Source organism: Sturnira hondurensis, unplaced genomic scaffold (genome assembly GCF_014824575.4).
Source record: "Sturnira hondurensis isolate 20B ecotype Veracruz unplaced genomic scaffold, ASM1482457v3 Scaffold0007406, whole genome shotgun sequence".
Classification (NCBI taxonomy): Eukaryota; Metazoa; Chordata; class Mammalia; order Chiroptera; family Phyllostomidae; genus Sturnira; species Sturnira hondurensis.
The window spans coordinates 11,978,811-11,995,695 of NW_028080037.1; the positions used below are offsets into that span (position 1 = coordinate 11,978,811).

General features: G+C 47.7%; 1 protein-coding gene across 3 annotated transcripts in view; it reads right to left on the reverse strand.

Annotated features, from left to right (window-relative positions):
- USP30 (ubiquitin specific peptidase 30) overlaps positions 1-16,816 on the reverse strand; it is a 27,622-nt gene extending 10,806 nt beyond the window's left edge. For all 3 annotated transcript variants that reach the window (XM_037052324.1, XM_037052325.1, XM_037052323.1), the window contains exons 1-5: positions 16,584-16,816; positions 13,085-13,194; positions 11,821-12,003; positions 4,785-4,888; positions 444-542 (exon numbers count right to left, since the gene is read on the reverse strand). In XM_037052324.1, coding sequence (XP_036908219.1) covers positions 444-542; positions 4,785-4,888; positions 11,821-12,003; positions 13,085-13,194; positions 16,584-16,666 — 579 coding nt within the window. In that variant the 5' untranslated portion in view covers positions 16,667-16,816. The remainder of the gene's footprint in view (positions 1-443; positions 543-4,784; positions 4,889-11,820; positions 12,004-13,084; positions 13,195-16,583) is intronic.
- Positions 16,817-16,885: the final 69 nt, after the last annotated feature.

Consider the following 16,885-nt stretch of genomic DNA (forward strand, 5'->3'; position numbering starts at 1 on the left):
ACAAAGGTTTCTGGGAGCGGTTTCAGTGCCCTCTCTGGTTACCGTGCCATTCCCTCATCCAGTGGAACCAAAACACATTTCCTCTCTCCGGAATATCACCTCCCCTCCCTTTATTAGCTAACTTTTATAATGTTCCAGGGAACCGAGGATTCGCTTGGCAACCCCAGAGCTCTGTGTCCCCTGCATTAAGCAGGGGGAGAGTGCGTTCTTTCTTTTTCAGACCAACACAAATTGCGGCAATGAATCCTGCTGAGGGGTCGTTCATCTCGGTCGCTGCCTGCGAAGATGGCAGTCTAAGGCCCTCCCCGCCCAGCCCCGGCCTCACCGCTGACTGGCACCGGGTCTGATTTGTGAGTTTAAACTGTACAGATTATACCTGTGGTCCCTACACCTGTTTGATCGCACAAACCGCACGCCGTGTACGGGACGCAGTCTTGGCTTACCTCCAGGGAGCGCACGTCGAACAAGTGTGCGACCCGGGGCTGGCGGTCCCGCTCGTCCTCCAACGACGAGGTGAGGACGTGGAATAACTCGTGAGCATCCTGCCAGAGGGGAAAGTGGTCTTCAGGGAGGCCCGAGGGGCCAGGGCAACATGGGAACCACGCCCTGCTATGTTAGGACCCCTGGGCAGCCGCCCTTGGGCTGACAGGGGCAGGGTCTGCTGTCTGCCTTCCCAGGGCCCAGCCGTTGGCACAGTGAAGACCCTGGCCTGACAGCCCCGAGGGGGAGAGAAGGAAAGGAAGTGGGTGGGGTGCCCTCCACCAGCTTCTCTGAGCCTGTTTTAACTTTACTGAAATGGCCCTGACTGCCCCTCAGCCTGGCTACCCTTTTCTCATTGTGGTAAAATACATGTAACCTAAATTTCACTATTTTAACCATTTCTAAGTGTGCAGTTGTGTAGTGTTAGGTACATCACACTGTCGTGCGGCCATAAGCACCATCCATCTTTGGAACTTTCTTATCTTCCCAAACTAACTCCGTACCCATTAAGCATTAGCTCCTTGTTTCCCTCTCCCCACTCCAGCCGCTGGCAACCGCCTCCCTACCTTCTGTTTCTGTGAACTTGGCTATTCTAGGACCTGCCCAAACGTGGAGTCAGACTGTACTTGTCCTTTGGTGGCTGGTTTATAGCACTTGGCATAATGTCAAGGTTCGTCCATGTTACAGAATTTCCTTTTCAAGGCTGAACAACATTCTGTTACGTGTGAGTATGTATATTCCATCGTGTGTACACAGATACACACGTGTGAATACACACTCATATGCACATGCCACGTTTCGTTCACCCATTCACCTGCTGATGGACAGACACTTGAATTAATTCCGCCTTTGGGTACCACAGGTAATAGTGCTGTGAACACGGGCGTACAAATATCTGCCCAAGTTTCTGCTTTCGATTCTTTTGGGTTTACGCCCAGAAGTGGAATTGCTGTATCACAGGCTGGGGGACTACTCTTTAAGGGTCAATTCGCTGCCCCTCTCCCCAAAACGCCAAAGCCGCCCCACTCCTCCAGGAGGGGCGGATCCACCCCGCACTCTGACTCCGCTGGTCCTCACTGGGCTCTCAGTCTCGCCTCTCAGTCTGCCCCCACACAGTCCCCAAAGCGACCCTTTAAAAGGCAAATAATTGACCTTATTCTTCTGCTTTCAAACTCCCATTGGCTTTCACAGCTAGAGTAAACCCCACCCCCTTTCTTAGCCAGAGCCCGAGGGATCCAGCCCCTAAGACTCAGTCCCTCATTTGCTCTGCACTTAGCCCTTTCTTCCTTCCCTTTAAGTCGAGGTAACACTGGTTTATAACACTGTATGAGTTTTAGGGGTGCAACACTGTGATTCAACATCTGTAACCACAGCGTGCCCACCACCAAAGGTCCTGGGGAGACCCGCCCCCCAACCCTCCCTGACTTAACCCCACCCCTAGCTACTTCACCTGCAGGCACTCCCTCCAAACGGTACCCTAATATTTCCAGCCCAACTGCCTGAGAGCCATTCTGTCCCTGGCCTGGATTCTGTAGCAACGGTCTCCAACTTTCCTCTCAGCTTCCATCTTGATCCCAGGGCCAAGGGGGGCCTGCAGTCCCCCTTGTACACAGCGACCAGCACGGTCCTATTCAAATGGAAGTTGGATCCCTGCCCAAAGCCCCTCGTGGCTGCCCACCACACACAGATCGGAAGTCCACGGCCTGCCCACGGCCTCCCAGGCCCTGCACCACCTGCTCCCTGATGACGTCTGCAGCCCTTCTCCTCCACTGTTCTCCCCGCCCCAGCCACGCGGGTCTTCTCACTACCCTGCAAAAACAGCATCCCTGTCGCATCCTTGTCACTGTCCCAAGGGTTTGTTCCATCCTGGCTCCTGCGTCCAAAACACTCTGCACCCAAGACCTCCGCGGCCACACTTCCTTTGGATTCCAGGTCTCAGCGAAGACCTCGCACCTCCAGAAGCGCCTTCCCCACCTACGGTGGTATCGACCCAGCTCCCAGGCCCCGACTCGCTCTTGGTCACATGTTTTTTTTCTTGTTAGCACTTCTTGAAGTCACCTGTTTACTGCCTACAGCCCCAACCCCTGCTGGAAAGTGAGCTCCATCGGAACCCGCAAGTCAGGTCTGCTGCACCACCGCAGGTCCCCCAAAGGCCGAGCCCAGGTAAGGCCTGGGGAAACGTTTGCTGTGTGGATCAGCAGGCGTCCTCCCAGGCGGTGAACAGCAGTTAGCAAGAGCCTGAGAACAGCCAAGGGTACATAAGGCAAGCCTCTCGTCCTCGAGGGACTCATAACCCAGCCACACAGGTGACAGCCTATCACCGGGCAGCACGATGTTACTGTCAGGACCGATGGGCCACAGGAGACAGAGAGAGAATCCAATCAGCTCTTTCCAGGGCTCCGGGGGCCTTCGAAACAGGCATCTGAGTCAATTCCTGAAGTCCCGGGCAGGGTTCACCAGGGAGAAGAGTCCCAAGAAAGGCTGGAGTCGGACTCAAATGCCCCTTAAGTGGTCGGAACCACTTAAGCTCGGCAGAAGAGGGTGGGGCTGACGTGTGCACTTGAGCACCAGACGGGCTCTGCCACTTAAAGCGCTGTGTGGCTTCGGGCAAGTTACTTCACTTCTCTGGACCTCAGTGTCTCATCTGTAAATGGGAATAATCACAGTAACTCTTGCAGGGCTGTCCAACCCACGGCCCAGGATGGCTATGAATGCGGCCTGACACCACATCTTAAATTTACTTAAAACGTTTTTTGCTCATCCGTTTTTGTGAGTGTGTGTGTAGCCCACGACAGCCCTTTTTCTTCCAGTATGGCCCGGGGATGCCAGAAGGCTGGACACCCCGCTTTACAGGCTTTGTTGTGAGAACTGAATGTAACTCACACAAGCGCACCCTTAGCCTGGTGTATCTCCCATTGCCCGACTGCAGACACTGGGAAGTGGCTGAGGACGTAAGTCTGCTGTCGATCGACCAGATTAATCACAATGAAGAGGTGGACGAGGCCCTGAGCTGGATGCTCCAGATGCTTCAAAGGGGAAGGTAGACACACTCGGCTCTTTTCCACGTACCCTCACACTCCCGGGCTCTGCAACCGCTGTGTATACTATTGAGCACTTTGTACTGGCTGGATGGAGATACTTCCAAGGGCTGCCTGGGACTTACGTGGACCCTTGACAGAAGAGCAGGACTTAGAGAAGGAACCTGATGTCCTTGGGGACTAACCCTCTGTCACTTTCAGTTTAGAGAAATGAAAAACACAACTAAATAATTCCACTTAGGGGAGGCTTGAACAGGTATTTCCTGAATGGAAACATATTTCACAGCGTACAGTGGGTGACTCTAGATGCGCTGTAGAAAGTACAGACATCATCAATGTCATGTTTAAAAAGTAACACACATACGGCTTCAGATTCAAGTGCAAGCAGATAACCTTTGAAAATAAGGGGAGCTAGAAGGCCTTCCCACCTCTTTTTTCAGAGCTTTTCAATGCTTTTCTTTCAGCCCCGCAGTACTGGGAGCCCAAGGGCCGTCTCCCCTTCCTCTGGCCCAGGGCCTGGACGGTGAAACAGAGCAGCCAACCCCCAACTGGACAAGGCCATCTGGAAATGTGGCTCATGAGGATGCACCGGTACATCACTGGGTGCCACAATTTCGTCCCTAGCCTTGGCCTCAGACTTGCCACTGGTCTGGGGAGGAAGGTGAGGGTGGTCAGTACCAAAGGAGGCAGTGAAGCTACAGGTGTGGACAAGGAGGTGGGAGTTGCTGGAACAGATAAGGCCCTGGGGCTGCACAGGACAGCTGCTCCCAGTCTGGGGCTACCTTAAGCCAGCCTCTGAAGACTCTTTTTGCTGTTTGTTTTTTTTTTTTTAATGAGGACCAGGTCTATAAAAGGGTCTTGCCTGAACTTCTGAGCCCCTTAGGTGAAGCCACCTGCCCTTCTAAAGGACCCAGCTGCCCTGTCATCCACTGACATGCAAAGTCACTCAGAATTCAGATTTTTACTCTTTGGCAACTGTGCTTACCCCCATGCTGCTAACCATGCTTCCACCCGTCAGTGAAAAAGCTCCATGTCCCCTCTGATCATGAAAGCAGGAACAACGTGCATAATCTAGCCCAGAACACAAAGGCTGTCTAAAATGTCACAGGAGTGCACACTCAAGCCAGGCACCTGCAAGGTCAATGCTGACAGGTACTCTTCCTGCGGCATCAGTGCAGCCGTTTCTCAGCCATCACTGTGAGCTCAGACCCCAGCTCGTTGGTGGGAAGGACTGTCTAGCAAACCTGTTTTGAATGTGGTGTTCACCTGTTCTTCGAACGAAGAGATCTGCCATCTGTACATTCTTAAGACATCCAACAAGCAGCTTGCATCCAAGACCTCATCATCAGTAACTTCTTGGCAGGATAAAGCTAGAAACAAAAAAGGGTAACACGATTATTAAACTCACCAGTGTAGCAACCAACCAGAAAACCTACACTGCCCAACGTATCAAAGCTAATTAAGAATTTAAGAACTGCAAAATTCACCTCGGAATTACATCTCCTTCATCGTTCTTCCTTGTTGCCTTAGTACACTGTTAAGCACTTTGTGTTTGTTGAATGAATGTGATTTTGCATAAGGCTGCCGCATTTAAATAAAGCAACTGATTCTCAGTTACTTGAATTACCATCAACATACAATTTATTGTTGCAAGATTCTTATTGAACGAAATGATTCTAACTCACCACTCTCGGGGGTGGGAGGACCCGTACACACTCCTCCAGTCCAGCCCCGCACTCAGAGCTTCACTGCTCAGCACAGGACGGGCCTCTGCTTGTCTTTGTGTGCATGTGAGTTTCTGATTCTCACAGCAAAGCACGGAGCTATGTGTGGCAGCCTAAACCGGTCTGCTGAGTTGTTACTTTTCAATCATGAGTAGAAACAAGACTGATAAACAAGAATGAAAGTCTGATGGGCTGGCAGGCCAACAGGGATTGGCATGAAATAGTCACAGTGATGAAAAGCAAGGACCTATGACCAAGATGATTCTAGCCAGCAAGGCTCTCATTCAGAATGAAAGAGATGGAGAGCTTCCCAGACAAGGACAAGCTAAAGGCGCTCATCACCCCCAAACCAGTATGCCAAGAAGTATCAAAGAGACAGGAGGAGGAAGAGATAAGGAGGAGGAGAAATTAAAACTATGAATAATAAAATGGCAATAACTACATACCTATCAGTAATTACTTTAAATGTAAATGGATTAAATGTGCCAATCAAAAGACACAGGGTAGCTGAATGGATAAGAAAACAAGACCCAAACATATGCTGCCTACAAGAGACCCACCTCAGATAGAAAGACACACAGACTGAAAGTAAAGGGATAGAAAAGATACTTCAGGCAAATAGAAATAAACAAACAAACAAACAAAAAAACAGGGTAAATACTACTTATATCAGACAAAATGGACTTTAAAACTAAGGTTATGAACAAGAGACAAAAAAGGACCCAGCAATTCCACTTCTGGGTATTTCTCCAAAGAAATCCATAACACTAGGTCAAAAGAAGTACAATGCCCTACGTTCACTGCAACATTAGTTACAACAGCCAAGAGACGGAAGCAACTTATGGGTTCATCAATGGATAAATGGATAAAAGGAAGTGGTCCAAATATATAATAGAATATGACTTATCCACAAGAGTGAAATCTTGCCATTTGTGACAACATAGATGGACCTAGAGGGTATTATGCTAAATAAAATAAGCCAGACAGAGGAAGACAAATACCATAGGATTTCACTTACATGTGGAATCTAAAACACAGACGAACGAATGAAACAGAGACACAGAGAACTGACGGCTGCCAAGTGGGAGGGGCATTGAATGGGTGGGTGAAAAAAGGTGAAAGGATTAAGAAGCACATCTGGCAGTTACAAAATAGCCATGGGGATGTGAAGTACGCCACGTGGGAATGCGGTCAGTAATACTGTAATAACTCTGTATGGCATTGGGTGGTACCAGAATTAGCAGGCGGATCACTCTGTAAGTTACATAAATGTCTAACCACTATGCTGTATACCTGAAACTAATATATTAAATATCAACTGTAATTGAAAAATTGCCTTAAATTTTTAAAATTCCAGTGCAACTCCAGAGAAAAGTTTGATGAGCTTATGAATTAGTATCATAATTAAAACTACGCCAGCAGCCGGTAAACATTTTAGGCCTCATAGGGCTCTGCAGTGGCTACTCAGCTCTGCCGATGCAGCACGGAAGCAGCCCCAGACGACACTAAACAAATGGGCCGGGCTGTGTTTCAATAAAACTTTATTTACAAAAACAGGCAGTGGGGCAGCTTCGGCCCATGGGCCAGAGTCTGCTGGTCCCTGGTGTTGAGCATGCCCCACGCACAGGGCTTGGCACTGGGCCAGAGTAGGGGGCGGAAAACCACGGGCCTGTCACCTCAGTGCTGTTTCTGGGAGTTCAACGACTCCCCAGATAAACAAAGCCAGCCTATTTCTCCTCCTTGGTCTGCAGCTGGTGAACTGGAAAGACTCCTTTGAACACTTCAGGCTCTGAACCCTGGAGGTTCTGAAGACTGCTACCTAGTGGGGCCCTGTGGGGAAGCAGCAGCCCTGGTGGCCAGTGCTAAGAAGTCCTGAGGCTCGGCTTACCCATGCAAATGTTACCCGGAGGCCTGACCTTTACCTCCAGAACAAAGGGGGCGCATTAGGGAAGGAACTGTGCCTTCCTCTCTCCTCCTACACAACCAGGCAGGCCATCTGTCAGTGTCTTCCCTCCCAAGGTCAATTTCGAGTCCCCGTTAGCTCAATTTTGCCTAAAATGCTGTGGAGCAATCTGGCACGGTTTACTAATTTTCACACCGTACAATCCAGCAATTCCACTTTCTCAGGATCTACCCTAGGGAAGTACGTGTTTATGTATGTGCCTGACATGTACCAGGGTGTTCACTACAGCCTGTCTATCAGCATTAGGCACTTGAAGCAAGTGGCCACATAAACTGGGGTGTCTCCGTATTACAGATACTGCGCAACTGTAAAAGGGAATGAGGTTTGCCAATAACACACCTGATGAGGGACTGATATCCAGAATATACAAAGGACTCTGGAGACCCAACAACAACAACAAAAAAATACAGACAATTCAAAAATGGACAAAGGACTCAAATAGAGTTATAAAAAAAAGACATACAAACAGCCAATAAACACATGAAAAGATGCTTAACATCATTTATCATTATCGTAAATCAAACCCACCATCAGATACTGCTTCATACCTACTGGAATGACAATTGTCAAAGAAACAGACAATAACAAGTGTTGGCGAGGACGAGGGGAATTGGAACCGCTGTTGGTGGGAATGTAACATGGTACAGCCTCCATGGAAAACAGTATGGTGGTTCCTCACAAATTAAACAGAATTACCATCTGATTCATATATTTCTGGGTCTAGGCCCAAAACAATTCAAAGCAGGGACCTGAATAGAGATTTGTACACACTGTTCCTAGTAGCTGAAAGGTAGAAATGACCCAAATATCCACTGACTTCTACATAGCTAAACAAAATGAAATATTATCCAGATTCAGCCTAAAAAGGAATGAAATTATAACACATGCTGCAAGTGGATGACCTGAAAGACATCACGCTAAGTGAAATAAGCCAGATGCAAGGACAAGCACTGCATGATGCCACATAACCGAAGGACGCGGGCAAACTCACGGGAAAGAATGTCAGTGCCAGGGGCCTGGGCAGAGTGGGGGATGGGGGGGTTCAATGGGTAGAGTTGCAATACGGATGACGAGAAGGGCTGGGGATGGATGCGGTGACGGCTGCGCAGCCGTGTGAATGGATTTAATGCTACAGCACAGAACTGTAAGTTTGAAAATGATGAAGATGGTAAATTTTATGTCCTAAATGTTTGACCACAATTTCTAAAAATGGGCGAAGGCTGGCTGGTGTGGCTCAGTGGATTGAGCGCGGGCCTGTGAACCAAAGGGTCGCCCTTTCGATTCCCAGTCTAGGGCACATGCCTGCGGTGCAGGCCAGGTCCTCAGTGGGGGGACACATGAGAGGCAACCACACACTGATGTTTCCCACCCTCTCTTCCTCCCTCCCTTCCCCTCTCTCTAAAAATAAATTAATATTTTTAAAAATGGGCAAAGGACCTGCACAAGCAATTCACGGAAGACAACAAATATAAAGCCAATAAACTCACACACACACAAACACTACAGTGAATGAGGTAGAGCTTACATGTACTGCAATAGACGTTTCTCTAATGCATATATTATTTGGTTAAAAATAAACAAACAATATGTAATTCCTGTGGGTACTTAGAAATGTGTTTAAGTGCACAGGAAATGGTCTGGAAGTAGGCACTGATACCTTACTTTGGGGAAGGAAGGCAGGAAACAGGTTTGGGGGCCTGATAAAAGGACCCCAGCCTTATCTGTAATGCTTTTATTTTTTACAAGGAAAAGTTATTCAGGAATTACTTGTATGCTGAAATTTTTTTCCCTAAAAGTCAAAATAAAAGACACTAAAAAGCAAAACCAGAGAAAGGACCATATATTCTAGGGACAGCTGACCTGGCATGACTCTGGTTCCCGGCACCGGGTCGCAGCCTGTGTTCATGGTTAGGACAACACCCTGATCTGCGTCAGGCAACCTATGTGGACACTTCGGCTTTTCACACAGACTTTGCAACAGTTTTGTTTTGTTTTTTAAAGAACTTGCATCATAAAGATTTCTGTGTCAAGTGGAGATCACTTGGGAAAATACCTCCATGAAACAATATTTAACTGAGTGCTTTTTCAATCCAATTTTTTACTGACTGTGAGAATAAAATATGCTTACTATTGAGTTTTAAAAATATAGCTGAAATATGTTTTCAAACTACCAACTGCACAATACCAAAGTGGCCATGGCTAATACTGTGATCTTTTTCTGTCCGGTCTCTATGTGTAGAAGTTTTTGCTCCACTTAAGTCAAATTATATCCTTTTTGTATCCTGTTCTTTAAAATGTAATGTTATAGCTCATGCCACCTCTCAAATTAGAAAAATAGACTTCATAAAGATGATTCTGAATAGGTATATACTATACCATTGATTGCTCAATCATTCTACCAAACTTAATGTTATAGCTTATGTCCTCTCCCAAATTAGGGGGGAAAAAAGACTTCATAAATATGATTCTGAATGGCTATGTTTTGGGTTGGCCAAAAGTTTGTTTAGTTTTTTCTATATGGTGGCTCTAGTAGTGCTTAGTTGTCTTTAATTGCATCCGAAACAATTTTGTTATGTGTATTGTGACAGCTGTCATATCAGTGTGCATTTAAAAAAACCTTATCAGCCCTGGCTGGTGTAGCTCAGTGGATTGAGCTCAGGCCTGAGGACCAGACGATCGCGGTTCAATTCCCAGTCAGGGCACGTGCCTGGGTTGCAGGCCAGTTCCCAGCAGGGGACTCATGAGAGGCAACCATACACTGATATTTCTCTCCCTCTCTCCTTCCCTTCCCCTCTAAAGATAAATGAATAAAATCTTTAAAAAAACGTATCAAAATAGGCAAATTTTTGTGCCGCCATTTTAATATTGAAGATGAAGAAAATATGTAACATTTTTGGCATATTATGCTTTATTATTTCAAAGAAAGTACAAACACAACTGAAACACAGAGAAGGATTTATGCAGTGTGTGGAGAAGGTGCTGTGACTGATCGAACATGTCAAAGGTGGTTTGCGAAGTTTCCTGGTATTACTGACATTGTGGCCTTAAATGACCCTTGGCTGAGGGGCTGCCTCACGCACTGGAAGACGTTTGGCAGCACCTCTACCCACCGGAAGCCAACAGCAGGAGACAGCCAATGTACTCAAAACACCCAAATCAATAAAGCTATTGGTGAAAATGAAAAACATGTCTTTGATTTTCCGGAAATAACTGAACGGACTTTTGGGCCAGCCCAATAGTATTGTGTCGATGGCTTCACCATATACTGTTGGACAAGCACAGTCTCTCCCTTCTTTGCCCCCATGACAACAGGGGGCTGGAGGTCTCTGTGCATATAATGGTGTTTCCCAAATTACGTTCTGCAGAGAGTCCTCAGGACGTCATCAGATGTTAATGTGGTAGGAAGGGGTCGGGGGCAGTTCTGGAGTTGAAAACGGTGGTTTAAGAATGAAGTTAGATCAGCGACTTCTTTTTTTAAATATTTTATTTATGTATTTTTAGAAAGAGGGGAAGCAAAGGAGAAAGAGAGGGAGAGGAACATCAATCTGTGGTTGCCTCTCACATGGCCCCCACTGGGGACCTGGCCTGCAACCCAGGCATGTGCCCTGACTGGAAATCGAACCAGCGACCCTTTGGTTCACTGCCCGTACTCAATCCACTGAGCTACACCAGCCAGGGCCACGACTTCTTACACTCATATACAGAATGCCTCTCCATGCTCAGGGCCCGGGTCCAGCCGTTCCTGAACTCTGAGAACTCCACTTTGGGCTCGTGTGAACCTCTAATCACACTTCTATCTCCGTAAGACAGACTTCTGGACAAGGTGTCATAAGTCAAATGGTACTGAGCATTTGGCAAGCTATTACAGTGTGTATGAACACAGTCACCCAGCAGCCTGTCAGGGTTGTGGGTTTGTTTTTCAATCCTCGCTGACAGACAAAAAAAATATAGTGCCTCGCTGTCATTTTATTTATAGTTTTTATTTGTTTGTTTGTTTGTTTGTTTTTAGAGAGAGGAGACAGGAAGGAGAAAGAGTGGGAGAGAAACATCAATGTGTGGTTGCCTCTCATGTGTCCCCCACTGGGGACCTCGCCTGCAACCCAGGCATGTGCCCTGACTGGGAATCGAACCAGCGACCCTTTGCTTCACAGTCCCGTGCTCAATCCACTGAGCTACACCAGCCAGGGCTTATTTATATTTCTTTGATGATGGATAAATTCAATACTTGAGTGTTTGTTACATATACACTTTGTATGAAATACAATTTGTATTATTCCTCTTGCAAATTACCTTCCTTCTAGCCTAAGGTACTTTAAAAATAAAAAAGCTTTAATGTTTTGGAAACCAGAGTTTTCTGTGACCAAAATGGTTATGTCTGTAGTGGATTTTCTTCTTCCACAGAAACCTGTTACCAAACTGATTATCTTTTAAAATAGGCAGTCACATATTTGATTTGTTTCTAAACCAGCTGTTTGTATCTGCTGGGCCTTTAAGTGCTTTTTCCATAATGATCTGTACGATCTTTCTCTACACAGAGGTGATTAACCCTCTGCCTATCACCTGGGCTGCTACTCTGAAAATGCACACAGGCCCCCCTTCGAGTCCCACCAGGTACCTTTCAGGAGCTGCAGCAGCGTTAAGGACAAATACTGGTGCGTGGGGGGCTCCTTCTGGTCCCTGGTGTACTGGGTGGTGAACTCCTCCAGCCACCTGACGAAAGCGGGACAGGCAGACAAGCCTTGCAGCAGCGAGTTCATGAAGCAGGTGTTCCCCAGGTTGACCAGGCCAGGCACAAGCCCTGGAAAAGTGGGGCGGGAAAGAGAACAGCACACCACTTCGGACCAACTCTGTTCTTCTCTCCCATCTGCGACCCAGAGTTTCCGCACTGTGGCCTTGAACGTGAGATTGAATGTGAGGAAGTCTTGAACCACAGAGATCCAGAGCCAGACGTTCTGTCTACGCCGAGGCCCTGTCCTAGTTCTGGTCCTTCAGGACACCAGCGACAGGGGGACGGGCCCCCTCGTGTGTTACCTCTGAAACCCACTGAGGTGTTTGGCACAGCCTGGTCTACACTGAGTGTATAAAAGGACACAGTAACATCTCTCTCTCTCTCTCTTCCTCACTCTCTTTCCCTCCTCATTCTCCCCCTCTCCTTTGATAAGGAAACAATGTTCCCCAGAACAGAAGAAAACAATGTTCTGCTGTTGCTCCCTGGGACAATGACTTCGTTCTCAGGATCAGTGGGAAAGACGCTCCAGCGATTCTGATCGATCTTTCTGCAAAGAGGTCAACAAAATCTGACACGCTCCCCACTTCGGCTAGAATTTTTAAAACACTTTTTATTATGAACATTCTCAAACATGCATAAAAGAGAGAACATATAATAAACCCTAGTTATAACCATCCTCATATTTAAGGGTGATCAACATTTCGCTACATCTACCCCTTCCCTCTCCAAGGCTGACTTTTAATCAACATAAGTAGAGCAACATTTACAAAGGGCATATTTAAAAAAAATAAGAAAATAGGTAGTTTTTGCCTTAATGAAGAAACAACTTGAAGCATTTACTAGGGACTAGAAGCTAGTTACGGAAACCACAAATGCATCACACAGTTAAGTCAGCTGTAGTGCTACAAACTGTAATTACCATATTAATAAGAACACTAGACGACTAAGCCACCTAAAATTTTTCATTACAATGCATGACTCAAACTCAGGACTTGACAGGAGGTGAAATATAAATCTTTTTAATATAGGATATAAAATAATGAGTAATAATAATAATGAACACCAAAAACCCCCTCCCCTTTGGTAGTCTTTTGGGGAAGAAGAGTTTGGATCAAGTGCACAGATTGTGATGCCAGGGCCTCACGCTTACCTTTTCTACGCTTCTTTCTTTCTGTGATGGGACCCCAAATAACATATATTCCTGCTGCAAGAGCGGCGGCAAGTCCGCCTATGACACCCCAGTTCTTCATGACTTTATATCTAAAAGAGAAAATCAGTTGACTGTCCCCCCTCATCACAAGCACATTAGGTATATAGACAGAGAGAGGAAGAAGTAACGTTTCATCAGAATAATCCCCCGGCCTGACAAATATCTAATTTCAAGTTAAAGTAACATACAGGACAGGATTATGCCTCAAGACCCAGCACATTTCAACATAGGGATATAACACCTACATCAGAGCACAACCTTCCAAAATTCCCACCTCACTCGGAGGAGAAGCCGGGGTGTTCCTGCTGCTCTGCCTGTCACTCTGCTGCCACCCTGGCTGTCCCCTGTCCCTCTCGGGCCTTTGCCATGCTGTTCCCTCGGCCTGGCGTGCTCTTCCCCAGGGCACAGCTTGGCTCGCTCCCTCACCCCCTCTTCCCATGCAACAAACTACCAGAACCTGCACTCCTGGTCCCTTTTACTCAGTTTTACCGAGTAAAACCTGAGTAACTCAGTTTTCTTTTCACTTTTTACCATAAAATTCACCCATTCACTCTGTTTACTGTCTGGCTTCCGCAAATGGAATGCCAAGTGTCCAGGGCAGGAATCTCTGTCACTTTACTCACTGACGCATCCCAAGTGTCTGGAAGAGCGATTTTCAACCTTTTCCACCTCGTGGCACACATAAACTAGGTGCTAAAATTCAGCGGCACGCCGAAAAATAGGTATAATTTTGACTCATTCACACTGGATGGCTACTGTTGCACTGGCTGTTGTCATTTGTGTCCAAGGGAAAAAAGTCAGTGATGGCATGTTTTAGCAATTCTGGCGGCACCCCAGCGTAGCCATAACACACCAGGTGAAATTCACTGGTCTAGACCATACTTGGCACATAGTAGGTTCTCAATAATGTTTCCTGAATGGTTGGGTATTGATGAAAACATAGAAATGGAAGTATCTTTCAGAGTACTGATGAAGAGGGGGTGTACAAGGAATGGTACATAAGATCTAAGTATTTATTAAATGAAAGATTCTTAATTTTAGGCTTGTCCTAAACACTTCAGTTGTTCTTTACTGCACATTTTGAAATTTCACCGGCAATTTAAACCACTGTTTTTATACAAAGTTAGGCCTTTCCACTGACTAAGGCGAACCATACATTTGTATAAATACATATGTGCAATATATACCTGTATATATGTATTAGATATGTTTGTATACAGGTGTGTGTGTGTGTGTGTGTGTGTGATACATTCTTCTCCCGATATGTGGATCATGTAAATATTGTTTTGACCTCAGCTACTGGTGACCCTACGGACTCTTATCTCACAACTACTAACATGTTCCCAGTGTCATAACTGATATGATGCAAAAGCGATAACCAAATTTCAAATGAATCTTTGTTTTCCCAAGCAGAGTCAACACTGCCCAGAGCGTGGTTAAGAAAGGGCAAGCGCACTGCTCTGGCAGACTCCAGTAGGCACTCCGGGGCGCTGTATTTTTAAAACATGCAATACCCGACCACTTAGTGAGGGGTGCTGACCTCTTCTCCCTTAGTTTCTCCAGCACAAAAAATGACAACAGCCAACACAATAGCTGGCTAGTGTGAGTGAATCAAAATTAGACCTATTTTTTGTTAGATCTGCATAAAATAGATTTTGGGGTGAGTTGCAGCATTTTAATAATTAGTTTCTGTGTGCCATGAGATGAAAAAGGTTAAAAACTGCTGTCTCAGGGCATCATTTCACCTTCTAAGCCTCAGCTTCCCCATCAGTAAAACGAAAATGCTTCTAAGACCTACCTCAGAGGCTTCTCCTGAGGATAAAATCAGCACTAATGCACAGGGCACATAGTAAGAGCCTAGTAAATGTTAGCTGCTGTGATTATTAAGCATAATAATTTCAGTTTATTTATGAAAGCTATTCCTATAGTTTCTTAACGCATCCTGTGCTGACTTTTACACAACAGGTATATTCATAAAAGTGTCTGGGAAGATTACAAAGGACTATCACTGAAATGGTGAAGCGCTTGCCCACGTGCCCTCAAACCCCCCATCCAAGCACTGACATTTCAGAGCGCATACTCCATGTCAGGCCCGGTGATAATCTTAGCTTATCCTCCAAACACTGCCACGGAATAGGCTGCGCCATCATCTCCATCTTTATAGATGAGGCAACCAAGAGGTGGAGCCAACTGGTGGAAGTGGGAGAGGCGGTGTGGATGTGAACTTTTGCCTGTCAGGCTGCTAAGTCTGGTCTTAAAACCACCAAGCTCATGAGGGACAGTGAAGGACAACAGAATGTTGGAGGGGGGAAAATGTGCCCGTGTCCTCCGACAAAAAATCCAGGGCCCAGCAGTGACTCTGGAAATGCTACCCCCACTGCAGAACGATAACATGCGGCGCATGCGTGCAAAGATCTGGCTTCTGCCCCCCGCTCTGTTATCCAGTCAGCTGTAGGACCATAGGCATGGCCGTCTCAAGACATGTTTTCCACCCATAGAATGGGGGCACTGGACAACACAGCCACTTCCAGCCAGGATAATGACTTCTTAGACCTGCCTCAGGTCCCGAGGAAGGACGCTGACCTGAACAGCAGGTCTCAGTCGTTTAGGGACAGTGATGAAGGTGCAGCGCTCACCACTGAAGCCTGGAATCTATGGAAGGTGAATAAGAGGAGGGAAATAGTGGCCCTGACAGTTGGGGACAATGCTGCTGGCGAGGGACTCCTAGCAGGAATGGAGGACCTCAGCAGGACAGGGAGCTTGAACAGGTAAAGGGGTCCTGACTAGTTTAGGGGCCCTTGCAAGATAACGAGTTACTAATAAGATAGGGGACTCAGATAGAATAGGGGGTCCCCGGCATAACTGGGAGGGGGACGGAGAGGAATGGGGGCGCTAGCAGGTCCGACCACTTTACAGGATTGAGAACCATGACAGGGCTGGCGAGGTTGACAAGCCTGGGGAACCCCGGCGGGCCAGGAACTGGCATGGCTGGGATAAGGACTGGGGGTACCCTGAAAGGATGAGGGGGGTCCTGGAAGGCCTGCGAGGCACTGGGTGGCCCGAGAAGCACTGACAGAATTCGAGGCCTTGACAAGCCTGAAAGTCCCTAGAAGTTCTGGGGATAATGACAGGACTGGAGGAGGCATTGGCACGCCGGGGTAGGGTCACTGATAAAATCTGGGGCGCTGGTGACACTGGGGAGTGCAGACAGAATTGGCGTTGCCAAGGACCTGACAGCCCTAGAGACCCATCGCCCCTCCAGCCTCAGGGCCTGGTGGTCTAACCCTGCAGGGTGCAGAATGCTCGCTCCGGCATGCTCGCTCCGGCTTCGGGGTTCCTGACTAGGACGAGAAAAGGCCACCAGAGGCCCAAGCGAGGGACGCAGGTCCCTGCTTCTCCAGCCTCCCCGCCCCCCCCGCCCCCCCCCCCACAAGCTCACCTGACGGCTTCCCCGGTCCGCAGGAAGCGCTGGATGGCCCTGTCGGCGGAGTTCATCACCGCCTGGGCCCGGGAGCTCAGCATCGCGGCCTCGTGGAAGGCCTGACGCCGCCGCCGTCCCCACCGTCCCTGCCGCCCCCGCCACTGCCGCTGCTGACGGACAGAAGTCACCAAGGGTTCCTGAGGCGGCGGAACCTGCGGCTAAGTCCCTGATCTTCAGGGGAAGGGAGGCGGAAGGACGGCCTCCCGGAAGAACCGGAAACAGCCCCCACCGGAGAGGAAAAGCCGACGGACCACAGCTTG